Source organism: Micromys minutus, assembly GCF_963924665.1.
Source record: "Micromys minutus genome assembly, chromosome: 24".
Taxonomy (NCBI): domain Eukaryota; kingdom Metazoa; phylum Chordata; class Mammalia; order Rodentia; family Muridae; genus Micromys; species Micromys minutus.
This window is the reverse complement of record NC_137959.1, coordinates 43,996,351-44,018,684: the sequence shown is the minus strand read 5'-3', so window position 1 is coordinate 44,018,684 and position 22,334 is coordinate 43,996,351. Positions and strand designations below refer to the sequence as shown.

At 47.7% G+C, this 22,334-nt stretch overlaps 1 protein-coding gene across 5 annotated transcripts in view; it reads right to left on the bottom strand.

The window, feature by feature from the left end:
- The window catches only part of BANP (BTG3 associated nuclear protein), a 69,353-nt gene that overhangs the window by 23,601 nt on the left and 23,418 nt on the right, over positions 1–22,334 (bottom strand). For 3 of the 5 annotated variants that reach the window (XM_080937288.1, XM_080937291.1, XM_080937289.1), the window contains exons 4-8: positions 20,562–20,761; positions 14,147–14,263; positions 12,511–12,686; positions 5,661–5,900; positions 2,121–2,288 (exon numbers count right to left, since the gene is read on the bottom strand). In XM_080937288.1, the coding sequence (XP_080793414.1) occupies positions 2,121–2,288; positions 5,661–5,900; positions 12,511–12,686; positions 14,147–14,263; positions 20,562–20,761 (901 nt within the window). The remainder of the gene's footprint in view (positions 1–2,120; positions 2,289–5,660; positions 5,901–12,510; positions 12,687–14,146; positions 14,264–20,561; positions 20,762–22,334) is intronic. The other 2 variants (XM_080937290.1, XM_080937292.1) reach the window with 1 other exon arrangement.

The following is a 22,334-nucleotide window of genomic DNA, read 5'->3' as shown; positions in this document are numbered from 1 at the left end:
TCCCTTGGCACAGTCACCTCTGAAGGCAGTCCACCTTACCAACACTGCCACTCCTCAGGTCCTTCTGAACACTGACAAACCCTGTACAGTCTTGCGTCTTACCCTTCACTCAAGCTCCACTGTCACCAGAGGCTGTCCTGGGACAGCCTTCTCAATGGCCTCCAAACACCACCCTGTGACCATGGGTCTGAAAGGTGACCATGTAATAAAAGGTACACAGTGCACTGTTCAACTGCACAGATGCCAGACTCAGCATGTGTATGCAGCAGTGGAGCCTGCAGGTAAATGCTGTCTGTGCATCTGAACAGATGTTTTCAGCATGTAAAGCAGCAGAGCGCTAGCTCTTTCCATTCGCACTGTGCTCGTCTTATACTAGTAACACAGGCCATATCTCCTTACTATGTCACACTTGGGTGAGACCTGGCTCACCAAGGCCCTGTCCAATAAACTCTACTTGACTAATTCCTTTTGATGAAACAAACAACCACCTTCAGCCTGATTGAAATTCAGGTGCCTGGCAACTGTTCCCTCATGTTTCATCTCTAATTCTGTTGGCAGTTTTTGGAATAACTATTTCCTTCCCTGCTACTAGACTCCTGCTCCTCTGAACATAACTTTAGTAACATTGTAGTGGCATGGGTGTTCAGACCGGGTATCCTTAGCTACTACGGTAGGTGGGTAGGTTGGTTGGCTGGTTGGATTTAGGTTTTATTTGTTGTCTGATTTGGTTATTTTTATGTTTCTTGGTATAGACCTTCTGAATGTTCCGGGTTAGGTGTCTGGATTTTGCTGTCTTCCTATTACAATGCTGAAATTTGTGGCCCAGTATGATCTTCTCAGGGTGTCATCAAGTTCTGGATTTATGGGGCTGAAGAGATGGCTTTAGCAGTTAAGAGCACTGATGCTCCTTCAAAAGACCTGGGTTCAGTTCCCAAGCACCCACAAGTCCAGTTCCAGGGGATCTAATGCACAGACCTAGGTATCCACTTGTCTGCACAGCACTTTCACAGCAAGAAGGCTCACTCCAGTGCTGGCTGTTACACCCTGATAAAAGCAGAATCTGCCCACTCTTTAACCTTTTATTTATTACATGAATGCAGCACTCATGGACAGTAACATGGAAGCCAGAGTGAGACAAACGGCACTGAGGAAAACCGCCACCATGAAGATTTGCTGCTCAGGTAAGGAAGGAGCAAACCACAACCAGCACGGTTGACAGCACTTAAGAACACATCTTAGGTCAGTCACAAGTCGTGCTTGCCCCATTCAACAGCCATATACCCCTCATTCCTCTCATACCTAAAGGCTTTCGTGGGTCCCCAGGAAAAAAGTCCAACTCCGAGTTCTGCATGCCATCTGCAGAAACACTGCCCTACAGGGAACACTGGGTGTGGCCCACACAGCTGCCACCTTAGAACCTTGGCAAGGGCTAGAGCTAAGTATCTGATAACCACTAAAACAAAGGAGGAAGAGCTCTTTCTGGAAGATGGTCAAGGGGGGCTCCAGGTGACTAGCTTTGCAGCTTCCAAAACAGAGTCCCTGGACAAAAACCTACACTAAGAGGGAGCCTTGCCAGCCCCCTGCCTACTGCTGCCCTTGGTCCTGAGCTGACCCAGGACTCAGCTTTCAGGAGCAATTGCTACTGTCAAGAAAGCTATGAAAAAGAGTTTAGAAGACAATTTCAGGATTGAGAATTTAGCTCAGTGGCGAAATACCAGAGCCAAGATTGCCCAAGCCCCTAAGCACAAGCCCTACACTAGAGTGGAGGGAGGGGACAGGCCAACAGGTCAAGCTAAGGGAATGTCTCTCAGATCTTAAGGACAAGCCTGCGTCTACAAGCTCGAACTAAGACTAAAGAGCACAATGTAGGCCCTCCACCTCTCACCCACAGCCATTCTGCAAGAAACAGTAGCTACTGTTAAAACAGCAAGACTCTCAGAAGATAAGTAACCAGGCAATACAAGAGAGGTCCTGCACCAAGTGTCCCTGCTGAGCCTGCAGCAGAAAATAAGCAGGCCTTGTGCTCTTGCCACTGCCTAGGGAGTTCCCACAGGGCCATTCACACTGAGTGGGGCCAGGACTGATGACAAGGCTTCGGGACATCGTTCTCCTGAGCCTACCTGAGGCACTGTATGAGGATGAGGATGGTGTCCTCCGAGAGAAGCTCTTGACCGCCAGGCTCTGGCCTCGCTGCTTCCGCCGCCAGGCTGTACGGCACTTGGAGTCGATGCTCTGCTTGATGCGATACCAATCAGATTCTGAGATTCCAAATTTATAGAAGAGGTGACCTGAAAGAACACGTCCCAGATAAGAGTTGTCATACACAGGCCTTGTCCTGAGCCCCACTGCTGAGAGCACCGAACACAGCCGCTAAGTGCTGCTAAGAGACCTAGCTGAGCCGCTGGACTACTCCCGAAGGGTTGACTTGTCTTCCAGAAATGTCATGTCATCAGGGAAGACCGTCGTCACTCAGGCCACTAGGGTCGGCAGGATCAGATGCAGATACTATCACTCTCCTGTCTATTTAACCTTTAAATAACTGGCTTCACTCCAGCATTAAGGGGACTCCATTTCTCACAGGTTCCAGACTCCCCAACCTGTAACTTCTCTTGCCCTAAACTCACAAGACAACACACACCATCCTGATTGCCTAGGGAACCAAAAAGACTTCCAACTATGCTCACGCAGGTCTCGCCAAGAGCTGTAGTCCGTTACTCTCTGCTCCTGTTTGGCCCAGACCACCTCAGTCCAGACAGCTAACAGGACTGTCTCCCTTCTTCATCCAAAACTCCCCTCGAAGCAGCACACTTGCTTTCTAGGACACCTTGAATGTACAGGAGTCTCACACAGTTTATACCTTTCCTGCCTTATCAAATGCAGGGAACTTGGTTTTGCTCTCTGTGCCTGTCAGGAACAGGAAGGCCTTGGCACTTAATAAACACTGGCTAGCATTCAGTGAGTAACAGTAACCTGAAGATATCTGGCCAATGCGCCTTGTCAGATGTTTTCTCCTGCATTCTTACCAGGATGTCTGCTAAAACACAAGTTCTTAGCATAGAAAAAATTTCCCAGAGTTGCTTGGGACCCCAGGGAAGGATACTACCAACACCCCAGCCCTGGAGGATGCATCAGGAGCACACAGCACATAGCAGAGCACCACTGGACCCCAAACTGCTAATCCTTAGGAGTACAGAGCATGCCAGGAGCACCACCACAGAACAGCATACAGAAAAGGCCACTGAATAGGTGACAGATACAGCTGACAACCTACTTCAAGCCTGGCCCATCTCACTAGCTTATGTCATGTTCCTCCCTTTTTTCTTTTTAGAACTTACTTTTTGTATTGCTACTCCTTAAGTTTACTAATTAAAAATTGTATTTATTAGATCGTGTGTGTGTGTGTGTGTGTGTGTGTGTGTGTGTGTGTGTGTGCAAACAAAAGAGGTCAATAGTCACTGGATCTCCTAAAGCTGGAGCTACAGACAGTTGTGAGCCACTGCTGTGAGAGCTGGGAATCAAACTCAGGTCTGCTAGAAGAGGAGTAAGTGCTCTTAACCATTGGACCCTGTTTCCAGCCCATGGTCTTGTCTGCTATAGCCACAATGGCAGCAGGAAGGATGGTAGTAAATGACATCACAAGACTTTCTCTTCAACACAGGGACCTCTATAGCCAGCTTATACAACTTCACTGATTGACAAGAAAATACATGAAAAAAACTCAAACTACAATAATCAAAAGTCCAAGTTGGAGAACTTCCTGCTTTGGCTACCAAGTTTGAATCATCTACTGAGAGGTAAGTTACTACCCAAGTTCTACAGCTACTTTTATCCATAGCAGACATGAGACGTAGTGGAGACGAAGCCTTTAACTGCTATATTAAGTATCGGACATTAGGAGATGTCTGTGAGTTTTCTGTTTGCATATTCTCAGGAAACAATGACAGCAGGCCTGTGACCTGGAAGGAGGCTGACCTGCTGAGAGCACCACACAGAGCCCAGCAGTACTTTTCACCTTCCCTCAGGAAGGGAAATCTGGGAGTGAGCTGGCAACTCTGGTTGTGGCTTTCACGTCACCTAAAATAGACAGAGTGATCATTCAATAAACCAGTGAGCAGCTACATGTGCTCCGAGTGGCTTTAGGTGTGGACAAAGACTCACTAGGTCCCAGGCTGGTTACCTGATTTCCAGTCACAGTCACCACAGAACCCACTACTGACCAACTACCTCGTCTGGTACACATTTGAACCCTCATAGAATAAGAACATCATTGCCCTTGTGCCTCTTCTGAGGTGAAACCAAGGAACAGGAGAAGCAGCCTCACGGTGTAGCTTCTGGCTATCCTGCTATGTGTCTCCTTCACAGATGAGGACACACAAGACAAGGCCTGATATCGCACCCTCCTCTGCTGCTCAGCAGGTCATGCAGTAGAATCAAGGCTCAAAACCTAAGCCCTCAGAAGAAAAAAAGCCTCCAGTTGCTGGCCTGTGGGTCACCAGCTGCCCAAGGAGTGGAACATTTAATTCATAGAAGGCTAAAATCAAGGCACGGCTGCTCTTCAAGCTGTGGAGCTCTTCAAGCCAGAAAGCATCTGCCACCATTGCTAATGCCTTTCTACCCGCCAGAACTCCACTGCTGACTGGGATGTGGTAAAGGCAGCCTCCAAGCTCTCACTGAATGAGCATACACAGAAGCCTGCTGGGAACTGTGGGAAAGGCAACAGACTGGAGGGAACAGAGCTGCTCCTCCGTGGGTGGCACAGGGCTTCATCAGTCACAAAGAAAGGAAGAAACAATCACCGCTAAAATAATCTCAAGTTCAAGGAGAGAACCAAGCAAAAAACTACCTGCCAAGAACTCATCTTTCATGTCACAGAGCTGACACAACCACAGTTCCCCCAGAAAAACGTCACAGCCCCCTAGGGGAATGGCAGGGGCGCTGGACTAGGGGTGCTCGGAACAGGCCTGTGCACAGCAAAGTTTCCCAAGGAAAGCATGTCAGGCTCTCCCCATTCTAAGCCAGTTCCACAGCAGTGACTAATCCCTTCTGAGAAAGTCTACCACTGGTCTCCACGACTCACAAGCTGCTTTGCCACCAGCTTAAACTGACCAAACTCTTCCATGGCTCTCTAGGCAAACTGGCATTCTCAGGGTATCCCAAGACCCCTGGCAGGCCATGGCAGACCAATGCCACACACCTATCCATGGCCTGTATCCAAAGCAAATAAGCAGTCTTCCCAAACCACCCTTCATGTCCTGGGAAGAGACACCATCTAATTATCAAAGCTCTGAAAAACCCACATCCCTGTCACTGATGGAACAGTGTCTTCCAAAATGATTTCCAAATGAGACCGGGCTGGGACTCAGGGCCTTTGCAGATATGACTGAAGAAGAAGTTACAGTAGTGAGATCTCCTATACAATGTGTGCTTATAAAGAAATGAGAGAAACAGACACAGATATCCAGGGAGGAGATGGCCAATGGAGGTGGCATTAGGAAGCACCAGCCACCACCAGAGCGAGAGGCAAAGCCCCTCTGGAGGAGGAGGTGCTACCTAGCCAACAGCTACCCTGCATCTGAGTCTGTGTCTGAATGCCCCAGCATGAACTCTGGTATCATAACCCTAGAAACCAAGCCAGGCTGTTATCAGCTGTGTGAACTTACACCGGATGCCATAGATAGTGAGGGGGTCCAGCTGCTTCTTCCCGTGCTTGCCCTGACCCGACAAGTTAGACACGGCCTGCACCTCACGGTGGAACAGGTAGTCCAGCAGCGTCAGCGCCATCTTCTCGGCTGTGCGACAGTTCGTGCTGATGTGCAGCATGTCGGAGGGGATGATGGCACAGCGCACCCGCATCTCAGGGTTATTCTCATCACCCAGCCAGGTGCCATTGGGATAGTCCTCTGAAAGAGAAGGAAGGCCTCGGTTAGCAAAGCTCAGAAGCATGTTCAGACAGTACAGCACACAGCTCAAATCTAAGCTCCCTGGCTGTTAAGCCAAGCTCCCAACCTCCATTTGGCTGCCAGGAACACCAGAGCTGAGGTATAGCAGGCCGAAGCCATCCTAATTGTAAAGGATACATCAAAACAAGATATGAGCTCAAGTAACAGGAGTCCCTTAAGAAAACAGAATAAAAACTGGTATCTCAAAGGTGGGCAAGACCAAGCACTGCCAGTTTTCAAATCCAACTCATCTAAGCATGCTCCAGTTGGTGTCATATGCACCTCTCCTAGGAGGCCTTTGCTAGGGCCCTGTTACAATACTGTGGGGAAGCATGCTGGCAGGGAGGGAAATGGGCGTGGGCTCTCTCTTAGCTACAGGTAAGGATGGAAATTGCTGAGTTTTAGAATTCAGAAAATAGCATCAGAGGCAGGTTCTTTCCTAAGTCACTGCTCCATCCAGTGTGCATTCAAAAGTGCAATGGGCTGGCTATACTGGCACGTGCTGGAAATCCGAAAATTTAAGAGGTTTGAGACAGGAGAACCATGACCAGCATAGGCTACATAAGGAGACACTATCTCAACAAATAACAACAAAACAAACAGAAGAAGGCTGCTGGGGCAGGAAAACCATCTCAAGTCCAGAGCGGCCAAGGCTTGCTGTGATCACTCTGTGATAGGGGACAAGCAGGAGAAAAATCTGCCACTCAGTGAGCCATGCTGACCCACTCCATGTATTAGCTTCCACAAACACACAAACCTGGTGCCCTCTGACCTTAGAGACCTGTATAACAGTGGAGTCCAGGTTCCCACTGGTAACACTGAATCATATCTCTATACAGAACAAAACAACATCTACCCACTTCCTATCTGAAAAACAACTTTAGTAAATTCAGGAGTGAATTTATTGTACTAATATGTCAATCCAGTGTTACCATCTAAACAACACATTCTTCTAGTTTTACTTTACAGTTCAAGCAAAGTAAACTTGTTTTCTTTTCCAGTCATATAAATCTTCAGTAGCATCATCACTTTTAAAAACTTAAAATGAAAAACTTTCAGCAGCAATGTGGACTTTCTGCTCTTCTTTAAAGGAGGTCTGAATACAAGTATCTCTGAGAGTCTATCTTAAGTTCCAGAAAAATGAAATGCTCAGAGAACACTCACAGGTGAGCATCTCCGCCTCCCAGCATGCACCAGTGCAGAGCCAGTCTGGGTCTATGTTTCAGCTTCCCTCTGGAAGGAAAGCAGATCCAGAAGCAACTCCTTCCTGGGCCCAAGCATCAGGGCCTTGACCTGAACAAGTCTTTGCTCAGCAAGAGTTTTCAGTCATATGGAGCACAAAACGATACTTTGTTCCAAACTTGCTTTGCTACAACTCATCAAACAGTGTGGGCAGCAGAGATACCTCAATAGAAATCATCACCTCTCCTGCCATTTCCATCACACCTAAGGCCCAGGGCATCTGGGAACCTAAGGCCCATGGAACAAGAAATTCCCCCTGATAGCAGCTCAGATGCAAGAAAAGCAAGGAAGCAAGTAGTTACCACCTTCCACACCTTGCTGGTACACTAGCTCTGTGATAGCCCTGCCTCCCAGACGCTCCAGTTCCTACTCAAGAGCATCAATCACAGCTGTGGGATTCCTAAGCCATTCCTGAGGCTCTGCTGAAGTCTCAGAGGCCAGTGACATATGGCATGACCCAGCAGAAGGGCACTCAGCAATCTAGAACAGGTGTGACCATGGAGGTTTCAGAGCTACTCCAACACTGCAAAGCTCAGGTCGATTAGCTACCTAGGGTCAGCCTCAGCCTCCTTCAGGCAAGTTTTTTGACAAGACTTGTAATCATGGACTACTATTAAGTGTGTCTTCTATCCATATGAAAAATTCCCATCTGGCATTTGGAAAGCAAACCCAGTTTACCAACATTAAGACACATGCTTCGGGCTGGAGAGATTGGCTCAGTGGTTAGAGCACTGACTGCTCTTCCAGAGGTCCTGAGTTTAAATCCCAGCAACCACATGGTGGCTCACAACCATCTATAATGAGATCTGATGCCCTCTTCTGGTGTGTCTAAAGACAGCTACAGTGTACTTATATATAATAAATAAATCTTAGAAGAAAAAAAAAAGACAGGTGCTTCATGAAATACTAGTGGTTCCAAAAATGAATATAACCAGAATGAAGTTCCTTGGAACTTACCAGACGGGAAACAAGAGTCAGCATCCACTGCCTTCCAGGCCACACTGCCACACAAAACCCAGAATGTTTTGAAACCCAGCCAAGAGTTGATCACATTTATTTAGCCCAGTTCTTTCAGCAAGAGAACAATGAGAGGCTCTGTACAGTCCAGAAAACACCTTATTCTTGTGCACTTGTGTCTGCCATGAATGGATCTTGAGTCATCCAGGGGTCCAGGAGCACCCACAGAATCTGGGGCCCTATCTGTGCCTGTACATCCATTCTTGGTACCTGCAGCTAGGCTTCAAGAAGCTTTGACATAATCCCCATCCGTGTGTGGATGGGGAGGCAGCTCACCAGTGTCCCATATGGGCAAGGGGAACAGAAAGGCTAGAAGGCAGTGTGTGCCCTGAACCAAGGATAGGCCACACCACATGTTAGAGGACACTGTGATAGCCAAGCTACTTCTATAGCACTGAAGTGGACAACTTTAGAAATTTATTCCACAAACTAAACTGCAAATTTCAACTTAGAAATGGTATACTCCAACATTTTCTTTCAAAAAAGTTTTTGGTATATATGTACTGTTTTTGCTTCATTTTTTCTTTTTTCGTAAGCTATTCTAAATAATAATTCTATTATATAGCTGTGGTTGGAACCAGTAATGCACGAAGATTTCTTCCATAAGAAAACTAAGCACCAAGGACTCTGCTACTCTGCGCTTGTTGTTACTGCACAACTCGAGCGCGTGCCATCGCTCCTCTCCCGACAGCTGGGCAGCTAAGGGGTTGATCACAAAAAAGGAAAAAAAGCAAAACTCAAGTTGCAAGTTCCACTTGGAACTTTTCCAGGCTGCCACCAGCTTCACAGTGCAGGGACCTAAAAGGCATCTATCACAGGAAGGTGTCAGTAAGTCCTGACTGGTTAGCAGAATGAAAGCATATTCTTGCAGAAACCACGGGCTACAGAGGGAGCAGTCCAAACCAGTGATAACTGAAACACAATACCTCCTCATTGTAATTAAATGTTGAGGATTTTACATGGAGGATTAGCCCGTCCCCTACGAATTACCAAATGCCCACACTGTGGAAATGGAAACCCAACTAAATCCCTAATTAACAGACCCCGTTTTGATGTATTCAGCCAGCTTGGCCTGTAAATGACTATGTTCCTCATATTCTCAGTGCTCAAGAATGGGAAACAAGAGGACGGCCACCCACAGAAGACATGGGCAAAAACTCAGTTTAACAAGTTTAATGCTCTTCTACCCCACCATCTCTGAAACCTTACCTAAGTGAAGCCTACAGTAAGATAAAATGGCAGGCTGCCGTCCCTCCTTCAGAGGGTAAGGCAGCAAGGTTGAAATGTCAAGGCCTACCTGAGCTGCAGAGCAACCAACATTCAAGGACAGTCTGAACAACTGAGTAAGACACTGTCACAAAACAATGAATGGAAAGAGGGCTGGGATGGAGCTCAGTGGTAGAATACTTGCCGAGCACATATAGGTCCTAGGTCCAATCCTTAGCACCCTAAAAAACAGCAGGATTTCCCTTGTAGTATAACCAACTGATTTCAAATTTTACATATTTGGAATTCTTTTTTTTTAAGGTTTATTTATTATTATATTTATATGAGTACACTGTGGCTGTCTTCAGACACACCAGAAGAGGGTATCAGATCCCATTACAGATGGTTGTGAACCACCATGTGGTTGCTGGGATTTGAACTCAGAATCTCTGGAAGAACAGTCAGTGTTCTTAACCACTGAACCATCTTTCAAGCCCATATTTGGAATTCTTAAGCAATAACCACTTCGAGGTCTTTCAAAGTCTGGTACTCCAGACCTCAGGCACATAGATACTCAAGAAGACAAGAACCATCTGTCTGCTTGCAACTCTTGGCTCTAAACGGGGGCCAAAACGACTAAATCCTACAAACATATCTTCCATAGCACACCATATCAATAATTCTTCTATGACATGAGCCAGATGACCTAACGCTTCCTGCTAAGCAGCTACCCTGGGGCAAGGAGGCAAGACTGTGACTGAGTCCAGCAGGCTAGTGGGCAGTACTGCCGGAACTAGTGGCAATGACTCTGAAGTCAGACACTGCCCTGGTGTCAGTCCACATGCAGCAGTCACTTAGTAATGATGCCATCTGTCTCTACACACTCTTAGAGACCCACTGTGCTGACAATAGCTCGGCAGGATAATTCACACTGCTGGTGACATCGTGACCTACCTTTCTCAAGACATGAGAAAGCCAGATGGCTCTGAACTATGGCCTCTTCTTTAAAAGCTGGGACATGTCCAGTCCTGATAGGGGAGAACGGACAGTCCTGGTGCTGTCCGCCAGCATGACTGTGGGTACAGAGCATTTAGTATGGCTGTGATAGTGCTCAAAGCCTCTAACAACAACAAGCACCTTACTCAGAGACACAAGCAGTATTTAGAACTCTGACACCAGTCTCTGGTCTTCCTCAGGACACTAATAACAAAGCAAGTGCCAAGCCTGATTCCTTTTTCTGAGTTCACTTCAACACAATCTGCTATTTCCCCAAATGAACTATATGTCACACTAATCACATCAGAGTCAGAGTCAAAGGGGAAGTTCTTATGATAATCAAAGACTTTCCAGATTACCAAGATTCTGTTCCTTAGTTGTTTATACCAGGCCTAAGCAGCTGGCCAGACCAGCACCAGGGCTCACACACCTCCCAAAGGAAAGAAGAGAAACAGTCAGGCTCCTTGGCTCTTACTGGCATGATCCTAATGGGGTTTCCTTAAAGAAGGATTGACAGGCACCTTTCTTCTCAGTATCAAAGCAGCCAGCTGCCCTGGCCTGGAGTTCACATGGATGCTAAAACTTACACACAAATATTCACACATCACAACTGCCAAAACCAGTAATGATCCAAATGCCTGTCAACCAACTATGTCAGACGAAGGCAAGCCTGGAGCCTGGAACATGCAGTCCCTGCCATACAACAGGAGGGCCAGAGTTTAGGGAACAGAGTCCCTGTCACACAAGGAGAGGCACTGGTAATTCAGCCCCTGTTTGTACAAAGAAAGGATCAAAGCAAAGAGAACGCAGCCCCTGTCCTTATGAGGGGAGGACAGGAGCAATGATGGCCTGCCTTCTGGACGGTGTACTCAGAGGACTCTCCTTCACACAAGAGGATCATCAGCTACAGGGCTGGCTGAGAGGACGAGGAGTGACTAACAGGGCTCAGGTTTCTTAGAGGGGATGATAAAAAACCATTCTAGAGTCAGACAAAGGTGACAGTGGATACACTTGTGAATAAACTAAACCTGCCTCTCTCACTGTGACAGAAACAGTTTCTAAGGAGAAAAGGTTTCAGAGGATTCAGTCCATGCTCACTGGCCCTGTGGTCATAGAGGAAGATTGTGGCAGAGGAAGGTACTCATCCTGTGGAAGCTGAGACTCAAAAGGAAGGGCCACACAGGGTCCAGGATCCCACTCCTCCTCTCCTAGGCCTACCCCATGAAAGGCCTACCTCAGAGACACAGCCATGGCTGCAGCCAAGCTCTCAGCACAAGCTTTTAGGAACAGTAATCTAAAAGTTAGCAACTGCTACAGTGTGCTCTGGACACCTCAAGTGTGTGGTGCCTACCTTCAACCCCCAACGCTGCAACTCTGAAAGACATTATTTCTTGTATTTCAGATACAGTAACATACCTAAAAGCAAAATCTTCATTAAATGGAAAAAGAATGTTTATAGGGAAAAAAAAAAAAAAAAAAAAAAAACAATTTAGATAAGGAAACAAAAGCCCAAGGTCTCACAGGTAAACAAAGTCTATGTGTAGGATTTGCACACAGAGCACAATCTGTCAGAGTTCCTCCCTTTCAACATTACTGTCAATTAGAAGCAAGAGGGCACTTCAGACTCTTCAGGGAAGAGCCTGCCCTACCATGGAGACCCCAAGAAATCATGGGAGGAGTCTAGGGAAGGCAGACCCCACACTTGCTCTCCCTGGCTACTTGCAGATCTCCAACACAAGAGGTAGCCCAGCCCAAAGAGACTATTTTCCCTAAGCCTGACAACAGCCTCTGGAAACCTACAGAGAAATGCCAAGGACAGTGAGTGGTTACTGGTGCATGGTCATGAAAGCTATTCCTCCTCAGGAAGCCAGCCATCCGAGAAGGCAACGCCATAGCAGACATGCCAGCAACACGAGAAAAGAACAGGCACAGGGAGGGAGGCACAGGGAGAGAGGCACAGGGAGGGAGGCACAGGTACTGGCAACCACAGTGGGATTCTAGTTGCTTAAAATTTCTTCATCCCTCTGTGTCTCTTCTCACCAGCAATAAGCCACATTCCCTTCCTAAAGAACAGCACAAAGGCACAACTATGGCAGCTCTGGGAACGCACCTTCAGAGTTGAGGGTGATGAGTGTCACGTTGCTCCCGATGTTCTGGCTTCCTGGCTGGCCGCAGTTAGACACGGAGTCGCTGGCCTCTGACCCGCTCTCTCCATCTTCATTGTGGCTGTCGTCCTGACCAGGCACTTTCACCACAATGGTGTTCTGCCGACGACCAGGAACAGCGCTGGCGGGAAACAAACACAGCAGCCCGGGCTGTGAGAGGACATGAGTGGTACACTGAGATAGCCCTGACTCCTGCTACTATGTGGACTTATCCCAGTGTCTAGCTGAGCATGGAGCAATGCACAAGGTGGGTCCCCAACATGCGGTATGTCCCCACACGCACCCTTCATGGAGATGAGCAGCAAAGTAACAGAAACAGTTTGAGACTGAGAAGACATAATATAAAGCAACTGCTTAAGATATGAAAAGCACAAAATAAATAACACCATACATAACTCACTGAGACTCAGCCTAGAAGCTGGCTTTCAGATCTTAGAGGCCGTCCTCACATGCACAATGTTCACCATGTCAGAGAGTCCCTATCCATCCATCACCCATGCTGTCAGACACCCAAGATGACTCCGCCTCCAAAACACCTCCACACTCACTATGACTCCCACAGACAAACACTAGAAGCAACTTCCAAGGCCATCAAGAATGTCAGGAGTCCTCTGGGAGCCATTCTTGGTGCGGGGCCCTGAAGTACAGCAGCAGCCAAACAGCTAGCAGCAGAAAGCGCTCAAAAAAGACCGAAGATTGATTTGTTTTCTGAATGACTCTGTCACCATTTTGGACTGTGACCTACTATACACCACAGAGGAAACAAAGCTCTAGTTCCCATCAGCAAATTCAAAGGGGCCTTAAAACTCTGGTCATCCCCAGAGGTAGGAGGTCCTTCCTAAACTTGACCCCACAGAACTACTCATGGTGAACTGGCTCCTCAACACTCCACACCCATGACCTCACTGCAGGCCAGGAGGCGCATCCTCTCCCCAACATAGTGGCAGGCCTCCAACACCCCACACAGCACACACACAGCAGCCCCAGGCCTCCTGTTTCCTAGAGAACTGGACCAGGATAGCCAGAACAAAGCTAGAAGGAGGCACACCCCACAGAGAAAAAAAAAAGCAAGACAGGAATCTGTGAGAACACTGCTGGTAATCAAAAGGTGACCAAGCTTTCCTGAGGCACAGAGCCAGAGCCAAGGGCAGAGGCCCCACAGGGCAGGGCATGGCTGCTGTGCACTTTCATTTCTGACGGAAGTTCCATTCAACACGTCTCAGAGGATAGAGATGAGGGACATGTAACAACCTCAACACAAGTACATCATTTACCAAACTCAGGAGAGAGTCAACTGCAGGACAGACAGATGGGAGTGGTCAGAGGACCACAGGCAATATCTAGCCAGTATATACCAGATCCAGCCCAGCGGTCCTCACAGCTGCCCACCCTTGCACTGTCTCACCCCACCACTGCTAAGCACCAGCTTGGCCCTTCCTGACCTAAAAACTATGGTAGTTGCTAAGAGAATGGACCCTGTGACTACAGACATGGACATGTGCTCAGACTGACCCTGGCTCAGGAACGCTCACTTATCCTCATGATAGTGGCAGGGAAGGTGGGGTGGTGATGGCTACTGACTTGCTAATGATATTTTCCAGGGAATCCGGTGCCCTGTTGCTCAATGGGTCTTCCATCTTGGCTACAATGGCGTTCTGCCGATCATTGTTGAGTATTACTGTAGTCTGGGGGACGACGCTATGAAACAAAAGAATCACAAGAAAAAAGAAGACCTTAAAACAACAACATTCATTGTCAGAGCACATGAATCATTCAACACGGTCAGCTCCTGGGGCCAACACCAGAGAGCAGAGTCCAGTCCAGAACAACTAAACTGGAGGTGGGACTCTCCAGCTTCCTTCTGCTTGGTATTCTTGGTTGACGCAAATACACACTGTGGGCAGGGAGGGCTGTGGACCTTTAACCGAGTGGTTAGGACAGGCTATGGCACCCTCCTGTCCTATGCATCTGCAAGCCATCTCAGCAACAGGTTTCATGAAAACAGGTTCCTCTTCATTTTCCCCTTGTGTGGACGTGTGATGTGTATGTGCGGGGTGTGTATGTGTACCACATGCATGTGAGTTGTGTGCAGAGTCCAGAGCAGGTATTGGGAGTTTTCTTCTACTGCTCTCTGCCTTATTCTTTTCAAACAGGGTCTACCATTGAATAGTAACCTAGTCCATTCAGCTGGCTGGTAAGTCAGCAAGCCTGGGATCTCCCTGTCCCCAAGCCCCCAGTGCTGGGCCTACCAGATATGTACAGCCATGCCTGGCTTTTTACATGACTGTTAGGGATTTAAACTCAGGCCTTCATGCTTGCAGAAGCATGTGCTTACCCAATGAACCAGCTCCCCAGCCTCTTCCAGCCGCATCCCTCCAGAACTATGATACGGCATGTTGGTCTCACAACAGCCCTCCTCAGGTCATTCCATGTCTGCCCTCTAAAGTGGGGCAGCCAACAAACCCACAGGCAGCAAAGAAAACATGCTCATACATCACCCACAGCCCTCTGAAGAGTGCAGAACAAAAACAAGAGGTGTGGAGGCTTGGGTTTGAGGAGAAAATTCTAGGAGAGAATGGACCACGGCCCAAGAACCACCAGGCTCAGCAACACCTTGGACACAGCACTAGAGTGTAACTGAGCAGGACCAGCAGCTGGCTCTCAGGAGACTTCACACTGTAATCCTCATGTCAACCTGGAGCATTTCATGCAGAGTTGTCTAAAGTGTGGACCACTGTGAAGTGCCAGGGCTAAAAAGAACTGCCACTCAATGCAGCCAGTTATATTACCTGCAAACCCAGTGTCCTTGTCCTTACTAAAAAGGAAGTGTAATTACCGGCATGCCACTCTATTTTGTCTCTCAGTTATTCTACTTATTCCCCTGTGGCACCTAAAGTGACAAACTAAGATCAAGTATTCACAGGGATCCAAAGTAACCAAAGAGATCTCTGCCTGCTTCTGTAGCTGTGTGGCCTCCAGCACTCACACTTCCCACACTCAGAGCACAAGATGGAAATGGCTTATATGGCCTTGAACCATACAATCCCATCAGCCACGACTCTACCAAATACCCAGAAGACTATTAAGAAGCAAAAATGCATAAACACTGGAGAGTGACATGCATACACACGAATGCTTCTGGAGAGTCACATACTTACACACAACTCACAGTCCTCTAGCCTTCACTTTATCCCCACCTTTTCATGAGAAACGTGGTTGTCAGAAAGGTCTCCCCCTAAGCCACTTATAGCGGCTCATGTCTGTAATCACACACTGGAGAGACTACACTATCTAGTATGTGCCACATTCCATGCCAGTGTTGGAATTCAGACATGAGCAAACAACTAGGAACTGAAAGGTAAGGACTCGTGGGAGGGATCGGACCATGGCTCTTTCAGAACCCGAGATTAGTTCCCAGCAGCCACATCAAGGGGTTCCCAGCCACCTGTAACTCTAGCTTCCAGCTTCAAAATGGCACACACACTTATGCTCAAACCACATACATGTTAAGAAATTATATTAAATATTTATGGCAGCTGAGAATGGAGCTCAGACAGTGGAGAGCTTGCCTATCATGCACAGTCCTGGGTTTTAGCCCAGCACCTCACACACAAGGGTTGGTGTGTGCCTGTGATCACAGCACTCAGGAGGTGGAGGCAGGAGGTAGTCAAAAGGTCAGACTAGCACACATAAGACCATAAGTATAAAGCCCTTAGGATTACAAGTTATGTACAACAAGGAGAAACTAAAGACCTGACACACAGATGGGAAGATTCACTGTGTTGTGAAACCACCTTTGGGTGGACATGACAACTCTTCCCAGAGCAACCTGGAGCCAACACAATTCCCTTCAAAGGGCATTGGGTTCTGCGGGTACTGGAGAAGCCCTCTGAGCTGCCGGACCACAATCTAGGGACAGTTTGCTTTACTGTGTTGGCGTTGAGGGCTGGAACACATCTGAGTCAGCTGGGTTTGCTAAGGATTCCCCAGCCTTCATGTGAACTGTGTGCATCCTCCTTAGTTAACAGCCCTGAGGTGTGAGGAGGAACATGTGTGGCAGCACCGGCCCAGCAAGAAGATGAAACACAGCTTTAAACAGAAGCATCCAGAACTCAAAATCAGATAAGAAGTAAACAAGCCCTTCATGGCAAGAGTCCATGCGTTCCACGGTCAAACAGCCCTACTTTGGGTCTGTCATGCCCTCGGCCTACAGAGTAGAAGCTTCTAACTGAGAGTGCTGAAACAGGAAACAGATTTCCCACAGCGCTCACAGCGGAGGCAAAGTTAAGCAAGAGACCTGGTCTCCAAGAAGCAGGTACTCTAGGAACCAGAACAGCTTCTTTAACAGGAAAACAAAAGATCACTGAATGAGGAGTTGCTACAGGGAGTTTAAATCTTCATCAATGGTTCAAGTCTCTAAGGTCAGTTCAAAGAAAAGGAAAGAAAAGAATAATTCTCCTGAGTAAGTTTTGCACCACTGACCTGAGGGAAATTTTAAATCACGTTTTTTTTTTTTTTTTAATATTGGAAACCATTGATATACAAAAATCCGTGTGTGTGTATGTGTGTGTGTGTGTGTGTGTGTGTGTGTGTGTGTTGTTTTGTCTAGTTTTGCTTTTGAGACATGGTCTCATATAGCCCAGGTTGGCCTCAAGTTCACTGTGGTCAAGGATAACCTTGAACTTCTTACCCTCCAGTTTCTACCTCCTGACTGTGGGGATGACAGTCATGTGCTACCATGTTGGGTTTACAGTGCTGGTGATAATTGAACCCACTGGTTCTACCACTGAACCATCTCTCCAGTTTTAATTTTTTTTAAAACCATTAACAGAAAAAAAATCTATTGCTTTTAAAAATAAGAAACAATCTCTGTCCTAGGTAATAGTCTAGATAAATATCTTAGATAAAAACAACCAGAAATGCTTGGCTCTAAAAGTTGCTGAGTTATCAAGCAGTATGCTCCACCTGAGCTGCATCTGCACTCCACCATCAACAGTCTGTGCCTAGCTGCAAAGGCAGGAAGGTTAGTAACTTATTCAGCACTTGTATTAAAATGCCTGAGCTGGCCCTGGAGGCCTTCTGGTTAGGCAACGCAGCACTGGCCTTATTAGAACGCTTGAGCCCAGCATTAAAGGTTGGCTCACCAAACCACTGGCTTCCACAACAATGCAAATGCTTCAACAACTACTGCTTCTTCAAACGTCTTCAGCATTAAAAAGCCTCACTGCCATCCCTACGAGTGCATCTATGTGAAGTCAAACTCACAGCATACCTGCAGGAGAAACAAGCCAGGCACAACAGAATTCTGTCCATTCCCAGCTCTAGAAACTGAATGTCACTGCTGGATGAAACCCCATCCCTGTAACCTCACAAACATTTTTATCATGATTAAACTCTGGCATCAAACAGGCCTTCTTTTCTTTTTTTCTTGAATTTGCTATTCAGGTGCAAAATCTGAAAATCTGGACCCCATGCCAGCTGAAGTTGGCAGTGTTCCATGGCCTTCTGTCTGCCAAGGCGCACAAACAATTAGAAGAGCACCCCTTGGAGCCCAGAACCTCAGCCTTGTCCAGCCAGGTGTCAAATGACCAGCAGGGGCATAGATTTCCAGAGCAGAGAGAGTGCGCCTTGGGTACCACCTCCTGCTAGATCTAGACTTCCGCAGCCTCTCCAAAAGGGAGTCAGTGTCCTTTTAAGAATGCCTCTAAGCACTCTCTCAAGGCCTCCTTAGAGCTGAAAGACTCGGCTGATGGCTCCTATGTTAGTCCTGTGAGTCACACTCAAAGCCAGCAAGTAGTGGCCTAAGGTTTCTAAGTTCTTTGTTTGAGTGCATGATTGTTCAGCTTTTGTAAGCACTCCTCCTCATCAGAGGCACCAGGTAAGCAAGATAGTTCTAGAAGCCAGTCTATGCCCCACTGCCCAGGTTCCGTGTAACAGTTCTTCTTTCTTCCCCGTCTGTATCAATGACTTCAGTCTTCCATCCACGCATCCTGGGATTCTGATCTCACCCTCAAGGCTGCTCTCAAGTTCCTGGTAACAGCCTTCTGGAGAATGTGGTCCCTGTCACCACCACACCCAAGAAGTATCCCAGCTTTCATCTTTCTAATGAGCAAACTGGGACTTGGAATGTCTGGGCCCCAGGAATGTCCAACGAGGTGACCTTGGCACTCAGTGCTCCCAAACACACAGAATTCCAAAGCATGTGCCCTTGCGGTTAGACCACAAAAAAACCGACCCCCTTCCACTCCTGCTCCTCCCATAACCTGGCAAAACTAGAACAGAGCAAAGAGATGTTGTCAACACTTCCCCAGCTCCTTAAGACACCATGTTCTAAGAGTGACAAAGAGCTGAGCTGCTGTTCCCAGAAGAGGCAGTATCTTATAAGAAACAACAATCACTACTCTTTTATTTCACCCTGGGGACAACAGTACTGTTTGCTGCAGTCTCAAATGTCAGTGTGACAAACATGGCTACCAATGTAAAATGCTACTAAAGTCTAGGTGTGACCAAAGAGGCTAAGGTGTCCTTCAATGCCTGAGACAACCTCAACAAACACAAAACCCTTCCACACAATGCCCCAGGTTCTGAGCATTCACATGAGGACCATATGTCTGACTTTGAACCCTGTCCCAGGTGGAATCCAGACATGCAACAGTCTTGCAGTTTTTATGTAACTTGAACTTTCTAGGAACTACTACTACATTAGTCTGGAGAACTACACTTTGCTTCACTGGAACACAAAGAACTCAGCATTCTGGAATATTCCACTGCCAGTCAGTGATATCTACAACCGAGGCCTCCAGACTGCATCTCTGCTCGCCACTGCATGCTTGAGCACAGACACTTCCATTACTGCTGTCCTTTCACACCTCCCCTTGAGGATCAGGCCACTCTTTAACTCTTAAAGCTGTATTTCCAAACATTATGCTTGGGGACAACAGGGCATTTCAAAAGAGAGCCTGCATAGACACTGTGTGCACAAGTGGGGGACGGAGGTGGGGGCCCGACATGTGGTGAGCTGTGCAGCCCACATCAGTCATAAGAGCAATCCTGCCTCTCCTGAGAAGCTAGACCACAGAGGAGCAGAGTGAATCTGGATGCCCTTAAAGTTATCAGAGGCCCTGAATAGCTCCACCCAAAAGGCCTCATTAGGAACTGTCTCAAGAGGGCAGGCAACCACTGAAAGAAACTACTACTCTCCCTTTCCACACACCCCTTTGTATCTACAAAAGCACCTACTGTCGCTCTAGTTACCAGCACACATGGGCAAGGTGGCACCCACCCAACCACCCACACCACAGCAAAGCCACAGCCCTTTAGGCTGCTGAAGCTAGCGCTGCCCCTACTGTTCTGCTCTACCCAAACCCACAAGGCCAGAGGAGGCCTCTGAGCACAAAGATGACACTGTGCTCACTATCATTCGAACTTCCTCCTAGACGCTGAGGGGCACTGGGTGGGTGCTGCCAGACAAGGCTCTCATGCCACACTGCCTATGGACCCAGCTTGAAGAAGACACCTTCTGAGGCGCCTTTCCATCCCACTGACCCAGGCATGAAAACTTCCATGCCAGCAGAGTGCAAACCATGCAAAGCTCTCTTGGAGGCCATAAACCTATTTAAAAATTAGACACAAGGCAAGCCTCAGACTATACGGAAACTTTGCTATGATCAAGTAAAAATTATAAATACCACCTCTGAAGAGAACGTCAATCATCAGCCAGAGACAGAAAAAGAAAAGAAGCAACATACATGGGCCAAGTTCATGGCCAGGTGCAAGGAAAGATGAGTCCGGCTGCTTAAGCCAAGAAAGAAAGTTGGAGCGACTCAGGCCGTTCCAGCAGAGGCTGTGTTTGGTTTCGGTCTAAGTGAAACCAGCCCCATGGAAGCACCAGGACAGATACCCGGAGCTAGGGCAGATCAGTAGCAGCGGCGCCTGGGCTGGCACAGGAGCACTTTTCCCAGGGTGGCCTGCAGAGCCTCTGCTCTTCTGAACTCACCATCGCACTTTGTTGCAGGTCTGGGTGGCACCAAGTGGGGAACCAGCCACCATGGGGACCTGGATGGGACTGTGCTGTTTATTGGTGACCAGGTCCAGCTTCTCTTCCAGAGACTTGCAAGTAGCCTCAAGAGCTTGCAGCTTGGCCTCAATGCTATCCAACCGCAAGCATATCGTCTGGTTAATAGAGTACAGGAAAGACTGGAAATAAAAGGAGAAAAGCTTCAGAGAGGGTGTCTTCCACTGTGAGGAGCAAGTCCACGGACACCGGACAGCTGGCTCCTAAGTCCACCCAATGTGTTTTAGCTGAATGAGCCCTGTCTGGGCCATGCCCAAGTACTCAGTGATGAGCCCTCAGAGGTGCCCAGGTACTCAGTGAGGAGCCCTCAGTGGTGCCCAGGTACTCAGTGATGAGCCCTCAGAGGTGCCCAGGTACTCAGTGAGGAGCCCTCAGAGGTGCCCAGGTACTCAGTGAGGAGCCCTCAGTGGTGCCTGGGTATTCAGCCCTCTGTGTCAAGCAAGCTCCTTGCAATCTCACCTCCACTAAGGGCATGAAATAATAAGTGTGTCACTCTGTTCATCCATAGATTCATTCATTAAAGCTACAAAAATCTTTCTAATGCTGACAGGTAATACCTAATATCCAAACCCTGAAAACCAAAAAAGATGGCTGGACACAGGTATATCTCACTGAAGTCTGTCAATGACCCCTTCCAAGAACCTTCTAAATATCAAGTGTGCCATCTAGTGGCCCACAAAAGGAACAGTTTCCAGCTACCAAGCTCGAAGTCAGCAGCACAATAAACTCAAGAACACAAAGAGCAGAGGGTTTTGCTTCCCCAAGTGCCAGTCCTGTCAGATGCTACCAGACACATGATGCAGACAGGAATTCTACTGTGAAAAGAGACCTCCAAGGCAGTGTTCAGAGTGATGGTGTTAGCAGAAAAAGTAGGAATAAGGCCAGCAGCACCTGAAGAAATCAGAATGAGGATTCGATTGAAAGAGAAACGCAGCCTTGGAGACATATCAGAAAGAAGGTGCTAGTCTATAAGAGCAGAGGCAGCAGCTCAGGCACAGACAGTCAGAATAGCATGCCCCTCTGCACCTGGTCCAACTTAGTGGGGGCCAGTCTCTGCTCTAATTTGAAAGGCAATCACTAAGCAGTATCACAATCACAACAGCCACAGAAGCATATAGCACACCACCACCTGGGTATGGCAAAGCAGGAATGCATGGGTCAGAGCATTCTGAGCAGCCAGACTGAGCTCTGAAGAACTCTGAGCTTGCTCTATAGTAGGAGCAACCATAGGAAAGTGTTACATACCCAAAGCCCTCACATCCAACTCCACTTAGCACATCCTCTGCCAGACCCAGCACAACCAAGAAAACATTCTTTTCCTTCAGATGCTGCTGGCTTTATACCTACATTTCCTGTCATTAACCAGCACCCTGAATGCTGGCTTAAAGGTCTCTTTTCACAAAAAGACACTAGTTTAAAAAAGGTTAAGGAAAAGAACTTAACCCTTCCCCGCTACCCATCCTCTCTATGGGCAAGGCTGTGTGTGCCAGGAAACAAGCAGCAACACCAGTCTCCTCTCCAAGTATCCATTTGGTTATCAACGGAGGCAACATCAAGAGTGCAGGCAGAAAAGCCGTGGAGAGCTAAGTGGGGCCAACCAAGACAGAAGCCACTGTTACAGACTGGCTAACTCTCGAGCAAACCCACAAAGGAAGAAGAGACAGTTCTTCCTAACGCTGCTCCAGGTGAAGTGCC